The 9,561-nt window shown below is 38.3% G+C and overlaps 1 protein-coding gene across 1 annotated transcript; it reads right to left on the reverse strand.

The window, feature by feature from the left end:
• Positions 1-3,458: 3,458 nt before the first annotated feature.
• On the reverse strand, positions 3,459-3,923 carry LOC116643478 (ubiquitin). Its single transcript, XM_032422305.1, has one exon. The coding sequence runs from the start codon at positions 3,862-3,864 to the stop codon at positions 3,631-3,633; it is 234 nt and encodes a 77-aa protein (XP_032278196.1). The 5' UTR covers positions 3,865-3,923; the 3' UTR covers positions 3,459-3,630.
• Between the last annotated feature and the right edge of the window lie 5,638 nt (positions 3,924-9,561).

Consider the following 9,561-nt stretch of genomic DNA (forward strand, 5'->3'; position numbering starts at 1 on the left):
TATATATATATATATATATATATATATATATATATATATGTTTTTCTCTCTTTAAAATTTTGAGATACAGTTTCTTCTAACAGATCAAAATATACCCTAAATCTCTAGTGTATGGCTTTGTTTTAGTCTCCTGCCTGATCACATTCTCTTTTTTTTTTAAATCCTCTTCTTTCTTTTTTCAACCAACTTCTTATCAATTCCTTTTATAAAATCTTTTATAATTTTCATCTTTACAGTCATATTCCATCCCTTCATCGTATTAACCCTTATTTTTGTACATATATAAGTTTTTCTTTCTTTAAAATTTTGGGAGGCACTAAAAAAAAAAAAAAAATAAAATAAAATAAAATTTTGGGAGGCACTTTCTTCTAACAGACCAAAATACACCCAAAATCTAGTGTGTGGCGCTGATTTATGCACCAGCCTGATCATATTTGATCATATTCTGTTTTTTTTGTTTTGTTTTTGTTTGTTTTTATCTTTTTCTTTTTCTTTTTCTTTTTTTCTTTTTCTTTTTTCTTTCTTTCCCTTTCCTTTCCACTGGTTTCAGGTCTTTTCTGATTTGTTTAGTGTATATTTTCTGGGGACGTTATTACCTGTTAGCATTTTGTTCTCTCATTCATCTATTCTCCTCTGGACAAAATGACAAGATGGAAAAAATCACCTCAACAAAAAAAACAAGAGGCAGTACTGACTGCCAGGGACCTAATCAATACAGACATTAGTAAGATGTCGGACCTAGAGTTCAGGATGATGATTTTAAAGATACTAGCTGGGCTTGAAAAAAGCATGGAAGTTATTAGAGAAACCCTTTCTGGAGAAGTAAAAGAACTAAAATCTAACCAAGTCGAAATCAAAAAGGCTATTAATGAGGTGCAATCAAATATGGGGGTGCTAACTGCTAGGATAAATGAGGCAGAAGAGAGAATTAGTGATATAGAACACCAAATGATGGAAAAAAAAGAAGCTGAGAAAAAGAGAGATAAACAATTACTGGACCATGAGGGCAGAATTCGAGAGATAAGCGATACCATAAGATGAAACAACATTAGAGTAATTGGGATCCCAGAAGAAGAAGAAAGAGAGAGAGGGGCAGAAGGTATATTGGAGCAAATTATAGCAGAGAACTTCCCTAATTTGGGGAAGGAAACAGGCATCAAAATCCAGGAGGCACAGAGAACCCCTCTCAAAATCAGTAAAAATAGGTCAACACCCTGACATCTAATAGTAAAACTTATGGGTCTCAGAGACAAAGAGAAAATCCTGAAAGCAGCTCGGGAGAAGAGATATGTAACCTACAATGGTAGAAACATTAGATTGGCAACAGACCTAGCCACAGAGACCTGGCAGGCCAGAAAGGCCTGGCATGATATATTCAGAGCACTAAATGAGAAAAATATGCAGCCAAGAATACTATATCCAGCTAGGCTGTCATTGAAAATATAAGGAGAGATCAAAAGCTTCCAGGACAAACAAAAACTAAAGGAATTTGCAAACACGAAACCAGCCCTACAAGAAATATTGAAAGGGGTCCTCTAAGCAAAGAAAGAGCCTAAAAGCAACATAGACCAGAAAGGAACACAGACAATATACAGTAACAGTCACCTTACAGGCAATACAATGGCACTAAATTCATATCTTTCAATAGTTATCCTGAATGTAAATGGGCTAAATGTCCCAATTAAAAGACACAGGTTATCAGATTGGATTAATAAACAAGACCCATCGATATGCTGTCTGCAAGAGACTCATTTTAGACCCAAAGACACCCCCAGATTGAAAGTGAGGGGGTGGAAAACCATTTACCAAGCTAATGGACACCAAAAGAAAGCTGGGGTGGCAATCCTTATATCAGACAAATTAGATTTTAAACCAAAGACTGTAATAAGAGATGAGGAAGGACACTATATCCTACTTAAAGGGTGTATCCAACAAGAAGATCTAACAATTGTAAATATCTATGCCCCTAACATGGGAGCAGCCAATTATATAAGCCAATTAATAACAAAAGCAAAGAAACACATTGACAACAATACAATAATACTGGGGGACTTTAACACCCCCCTCACTGAAATGGACAGATCATCTAAGCAGAAGATCAACAAGGAAATAAAGACTTTAAATGACACACTGGACCAAATGGACTTCACAGACATATTCAGAAAATTCCATCCCAAAGCAACAGAATACACATTCTTCTCTAGTGCCCATGGAACATTCTCCAGAATAGATCACATCCTAGGTCACAAATCAGGTCTCAACCAGAACCAAAAGATTGGGATCATCCCCTGCAAATTTTCAGACCACAATGCTTTGAAACTAGAACTCAATCACAAGAGGAAAGTTGGAAAGAACTCATATACATGGAGGCTAAAGAGCATCCTACTAAAGAATGAATGGGTCAACCAGGAAATTAAAGAATTAAAAAAATTCATGGAAACAAATGAAAATGAAAACAGAACTGTTCAAAATCTTTGGGATGCATCAAAGGCAGTCCTAAGAGGAAAGTATATAGCAATACGAGCCTTTCTCAAGAAACAAGAAAGGTCTCAAATACACAACCTAACCCTACACCTAAAGGAGCTGGAGAAAGAACAGCAAATAAAGCCTAAACCCAACAGGAGAAGAGAAATAATAAAGATCAGAGCAGAAATCAATGAAATAGAAACCAAAAGAACAGTAGAACAGATCAATGAAACTAGGAGCTGGTTCTTTGAAAGAATTAACAAGATTGATAAACCCCTGGCCAGACATATCAAAAAGAAAAGAGAAATGATCCAAATAAACAAAATCATGAAAGAGGAGAGATAACAACCAACACCAAAGAAATACAAACAATTATAAGAACATATTATGAGCCACTCTATGCCAGCAAATTAGATAACCTGGAAGAAATGGATGCATTCCTAGAGATGTATCAACTACCAAAACTGAACCAGGAAGAAATAGGAAACCCAAACAGACCTATAACCACTAAGGAAATTGAAGCAGTCATCAAAAATCTCCTAAAAAACAAAAGCCCAGGGCCAGATGGCTTCCTAGGGGAATTCTACCAAACATTTAAAGAAGAATTAATACCTATTCTTCTGAAACTGTTCCAAAAAATAGAAATGGAAGGAGAACTTCCAAACTCGTTTTATGAGGCCACCATTACCTTGATCCCAAAACCAGACAAAGACCCCATCAAAAAGGAGAATTACAGACCAATATCCTTGATGAACATGGACGCAAAAATTCTCACCAAAATACTAGCCAATAGGATCCAACAGTACATTAAAAGGATTATTCACCACGACCAAGTGGGATTTATCCCTGGGCTGCAAGGTTGGTTCAACATCCGCAAATCAATCAATGTAATATGATACATTAATAAAAGAAAGAACAAGAACCATATGATCCTCTCAATAGATGCAGAAAAAGCATTTGACAAAGTACAGCATTGTTTCTTTTTTTTTTTCTTTTTTTTTTTTTACCATGCAACAAAACTTTTATTAACATTTTGAACAGCTATTGAGAAAACCAGTGATTCAGCGGTTACTGAAACTGGTAATTTCTAAACTTAAATTGGGGCAAATGGCTATAGTGCAGAGCAATGCCATCACTGGGCACTATGAATTCAAGACTGAAGAATTAACAGCCACCCCTCAGACGGAGAACCAGGTGGAGAGTTGACTCTTTCTGGATGTTGTAATCAGAAAGAGTGCGGCCGTCTTCCAGCTGCTTGCCTGCAAAGATGAGCCTCTGCTGGTCAGGGGGGATGCCCTCTTTATCTTGGATCTTGGCCTTCACGTTTTCGATGGTATCACTGGGCTCCACCTCCAGGGTGATGGTCTTGCCGGTCAGGGTCTTCACGAAGATCTGCATGCCACCCCTCAGGCGCAGGACCAGGTACAGGGTTGACTCTTTCTGGATGTTGTAATCAGAAAGAGCAGCATTGTTTCTTGATCAAAACTCTTCAGAGTATAGGGATACAGGGTTCATACCTCAATATCATAAAAGCCATCTATGAAAAACCCACAGCAAATATCATTCTCAGTGGGGAAGAACTGAGAGCTTTCCCCCTAAGGTCAGGAACATGGCAGGGATGTCCACTATCACCACTGCTATTCAACATAGGATTAGAAGTCCTAGCCACAGCAAGCAGACAACAAAAAGAAATCAAAGGCATCCAAATCGGCAAAGAAGTCAAACTCTCACTGTTTGCAGATGATATGATACTTTATGTGGAAGACCCAAAAGACTGCACCCCAAAACTGCTAGAACTCATACAGGAATTCAGTAAAGTGGCAGGATATAAAATCAATGGGCAGAAATCAGTTGTATTTCTATACACCACCAACAAGACAGAAGAAAGAGAAATTAAGGAGTCGATCCCATTTACAATTGCACCCAAAACCATAAGATACGTAGGAATAAATCTAACCAAGAGGCAAAGAATCTGTACTCAGAAAACTATAAAATACTCATGAAAGAAACTGAGGAAGACACAAAGAAATGGAAAAACATTCCATGCTCATGGATTGGAAGAACAAATACTGTGAAAATGTCAATGCTACCTAGAGCAATCTACACATTCAATGCAATCCCCATCAAAATACCATCCACTTTTTTCAAAGAAATGGAACAAATAATCCTAAAATTTGTATGGAACCAGAAAAGACCCCGAATAGCCAGAGGAATGTTGAAAAAGAAAAGCAAAGCTGGCGGCATCACAATTCTGGACTTCCAGCTCTATTACAAAGCTGTCATCATCAAGACAGTATGGTACTAGCACAAAAACAGACACATAGATCAATGGAACAGAATAGAGAGCCCAGAAATGGACCCTCAACTATATGGTCAATTAATCTTCGACAAAGCAGGAAAGAATGTCCAATGGAAAAAAGACAGTCTCTTCAACAAATGGTGTTGGGAAAATTGGACAGCCACATGCAGAAGAATGAAACTGGACCATTTCCTTACACCACACACAAAAATAGACTCAAAATGGTTGAAAGACCTAAGTGTGAGACAGGGTCCATCAAAATCCTAAAGGAGAACACAGGCAGCAACCTCTTTGACCTCAGCAGCAGCAACTTCTTCCTAGAAACATCGCCAAAGGCAAGGGAAGCAAGGGCAAAAATGAACTATTGGGACCTCATCAAGATAAAAAGCTTTTGCACAGCAAAAGAAACAGTCAACAAAACCAAAAGACAACCGACAGAATGGGAGAAGATATTTGCAAATGACATATCAGACAAAGGGCTAGTATCCAAAATCTATAAAGAACTTATTAAACTCAACACCCAAAGAACAAAGGATCCAATCAAGAAATGGGCAGAAGACATGAACAGATATTTTTGCAATGAAGACATCCAAATGGCCAACAGACACATGAAAAAGTGCTCAACATCGCTTGGCATCAGGGAAATCCAAATCAAAAACTCAATGAGATATCACCTCACACCAGTCAGAATGGCTAAAATTAACAAGTCAGGAAACGACAGATGTTGGTGGGGATGCGGAGAAAAGGGAACCCTCCTACACTGTTGGTGGGAATGCAAGCAGGTGCAGCCACTCTGGAAAACAGTATGGAGGTTCTTCAAAAAGTTGAAAATAGAGCTACCATAGGATCCAGCAATTGCACTACTGGGTATTTACCCCAAAGATACAAACGTAGGGATCCGAAGGGGTACATGCACCCCAATGTTTATAGCAGCAATGTCCACAATAGCCAAATTGTGGAAAGAGCCAAGATGTCCATCGACAGATGAATGGCTAAAGAAGATGTGGTATACACACACACACACACACACACACACACACACACACACACACACACACACAATGGAATATTATACAGCCATCAAAAGGAATGAAATCTTGCCATTTGCAACGACGTGGATAGAACTGGAGAGTGTTATGCTTAGTGAAATAAGTCAATCAGAGAAAGACATGTATCATATGACCTCACTGATATGAGGAATTCTTAATCTCAGGAAACAAACTGAGGGTTGTTGGAGTGTTGGGGGGTGGGAGGGATGGGCGGCTGGGTGACAGACATTGGGGAGGGTATGTGCTATGGTGAGTGCTGTGAATTGTGCAAGACTGTTGAATCACAGATCTGTACCTCTGAAACAAATAATACATTATATGTTTAAAAAAAAAAAGAAGAAGATAGCAGGAGGGGAAGAATGAAGGGGGGAAATTGGAGGGGGAGATGAACCATGAGAGACGATGGACTCTGAGAAACAAACTGAGGGTTCTAGAGGGGAGGGGGGTGGGAGGATGGGTTAGCCTGGTGATGGGTATTAAAGAGGGCACATTCTGCATGGAGCACTGGGTGTTATGTGTAAATAATGAATCATGGAACACTACATCAAAAACTAATGATGTAATGTATGGTGATTAACATAACATAATAATAAAAAAAAATTAAAAAAAAAAGACAAGGTTAAATGGCCCAAGGTCATGGCCCTATTTCAATGATGTCATATGTAGGCACCATTTATTGGGCACTTATATTTCTCAATGGATTCTCCCCCCAAAATAAGACAGAAGAGTGAAGTAACTTTATCCTGGACCCACACTGAGTAAGTGGCAGGGTGGACCCCCATGTGACCTGCTCTACTGTCCTCTCCCCTGGCCTGACCCCCATGTGACCTACTGTACTGCCTTCTCCTCTAAGGCTTATTGTCCCACAAGACCTACGTGGGAAACTGCTCCGAGTCACTCTAAGGTCCTATCTTAGAGGCATTTTCGAAATGCCATGGAAACATAGAGGAGGAAATATTTCTGCCTGTATATGTGAGCAGAGGTAGTAAATTTATAGCAACATTGGCCTATATGTACTTTTAAATAATTTGTCTGTTTTTAGAAAAGTTTTTACAATCACTCGATTCCTTCCTGGTTGTCTTCTTCTAGATATGCAACCATCATACGTGTCATTTCTTTTCCTTCCTAAATCTTCTAATGATTCTAGAAGATACAATGTTGATTACTGAGATTGGCTCGCAGTTCTCATATTAAAAAATAATCTACAACACTCAGAAAATATTTAGAAACATGCCAAAATTTGGCTGCAACATGTCATATTTCCTTAATCAATAGGCTAAAGATAAACGTGCTATTTCAGAGCTGTGTTTGAAGGCTGGTAATCAGTAAAACAGTATTTTTTATGAGTTGCATAAATGCTTTGTGGTGTTACTGAAATATCTTAATTGCTTTTATGAATGTATTTAATGAGTTCCATTTAAAATGTGATGTTATTTACCTTATGGGATTAAATGACTCACTCCATCCAGACACTGTGCAAACCCAAAGGAACATTGCTTTTTGTCTGCAGTGCAGGGTGAACCAGAAAGCTCTAAATCCAACTGTTAGTTGCTCTGCTCTGCCTGGGTGAGCTCCGTGCTGTACCCACAGGAGATCTGGGCTGGGGACTCTCCGTCCAGGAGCTTCTGGTCTGGTATCCAGGCTTAATTGAATAACAGCAGGGGCTTCAGCTAGAAGAGATGAGATGGCCGGTCAAGATGGCTACAAGGTCAAGAAACAGCCTCAGAGGAAGCAATGTTTGTGTCACAGAGTCGCTGGAAGATCAGTTTCCAACAGTTAGCGTGTTACTGAGAAGAGTTTTGTTATCTCATGGACAGAGAAAGAGGAGGACAAGAGGAACACCTACTGTGTTAGAACCCTGATGATCAGTGTAGCTCAGAGTAGAAGCTCTTATTTTTCTTTTTAGCCCTTTTTAGTTCCTTCGCTTTTCTTCTCTCGTCTCTGATTTTAAACTTTGTTTATTACACTTTGGTCTAAGCAGTAATAAAAGCTAATTCTAATGAGCACCTACTATGCGCTATACATGGTACTAAACACTTTTATGTGATTATTTCACCTCATTGTCCCAGCAAACTCTATGAGGTAGATGCTATTATTATTATTATTCCACTTTTATGCATGAACAAACAAAGGCTCGGTGACTTTGCTTAAGGTTATGCAAGTATCGACTGCAAGAGGTAGGATTTATTTAACTATCTATTTATTTTTGTGGAGAAAAGGGAATTTTACTTCAGGATCATTGAATAAAAACAGTAAAAATTGACATTGTGAATTAAGCAGGGATTTGTGTTCAATAGGATGGTTGTGTTTTAAAGCTGGCAAAGGAAAATGACTGCTCTTTGGTATTAAGGAAATCCATTCAGAGTTTAATATTATTCTTTAATCTAATGAGAAAATAGTCAATGTTGAGAGTAGCCAAAGCACACCTCCCCTCCCCTCCAGATTGGGATTTTCTAGTCCATTTTTATGAATTAGCAGCAGATACTGCTCATTCTCATTCCCATGGTAAAATGGAAAAATTAATTGTATCCCCAAAACTTCTTGGAATAATGGGATAAAATGATTTTTAATGAAAAAAATTAAGATAATTATTTTAATACTCAAATAAGCAAATGCAATATCATGAGATTAAACTGGAGTGGAGGGAATCCAGTGAATCTCACAAGTAGGTGTCAATCACTTATATTTGTAAGGAAGTAAAGAAATGTTACTTTATCAGAGTTAGAATTCCTGTTGATAAGCAATTTGGTGGGAAGAAAACATGGGTAAGAATACTGAGAATAGAGGAGAGGAGGAAGGTCGGCAAGAGGGGGTAAGGCAGGGCATTCTTAGGGGAAGTGGCCAGTAAAATTTCCACTATGGTGAACATTTTGAGACTTTAAAGAATTTCTCTCTGGGGTGAGTGGAAGAGATGAGTAGGCAGAGTACAGAGAATTTTCAGGGCAGTGAAAATACCCTGGAAGATATTATAATGAGAGACATAGGCTACATTTGTCCAAACCCATAGAATGTACAATACCAAGAGTGAACTTTAATGTAAACTATGGACTCGGGTTGATTATGATGTGTCAGGATAGGCTTATGTGCCATTCAGGTGACAGTGATAAGGGGGAGGCTGTTCATGTGTGGGCACAGAGAGTATATAGGAAATGTCTGTACCTCCTTCTCAATATTGATGTAAACCTAAAACTACTTTTAAAAAATAAAGTTTTTTAAAAAGTAGATGAAAAATAGAAAGTTAAAAAATCAGATTGTCTTATTGATTGAAAGAATTCTTTATAGATTCTACATATAAGTCCTTTGATTCATCTGTCATGTGTTCATTCTGCCTACCTCCTACCAAATAATCTATTATTATTTATTGACTATTCCTTATTAGACACTTTAGTAGATCTAATAGTGTCCTCCCAAATTCATGTCCCCCTCGTGCCTCAGAATGTGACATTATTTGGAAATAAGGTCTTTGCCGATGTAATTCATTAAGGGTCTCAAGAGAAATCATCTTCAGTATAAGGTGGGACCTAAATTCAATGACTAGTGTCCTGATAAAAGAGGCAAGTACACAGAAAGAAACACAAAGAAGACCACATGAAGAGAAAGGCAGATATTGGCTTTACGTTGCCAGAAGCCAAAAACACCAGGAAGCACCAGAAGCTGGAAGAAGCCAAGAAAGATTCTTCCCAGAGCCTTCAGCAGGTGCATGGTCCTGCCGACATCTTAATTTTGGACTTTAGGCTTTCCAAACCA

Source organism: Phoca vitulina, unplaced genomic scaffold (assembly GCF_004348235.1).
Source record: "Phoca vitulina isolate PV1807 unplaced genomic scaffold, GSC_HSeal_1.0 scaffold26, whole genome shotgun sequence".
Taxonomy (NCBI): domain Eukaryota; kingdom Metazoa; phylum Chordata; class Mammalia; order Carnivora; family Phocidae; genus Phoca; species Phoca vitulina.

Coding starts and splice junctions, on each gene's coding strand:
- LOC116643478 (XM_032422305.1), bottom strand. CDS start 3,864: ATGCAGATCTTCGTGAAGACCCTGACCGGCAAGACCATCACCCTGGAG.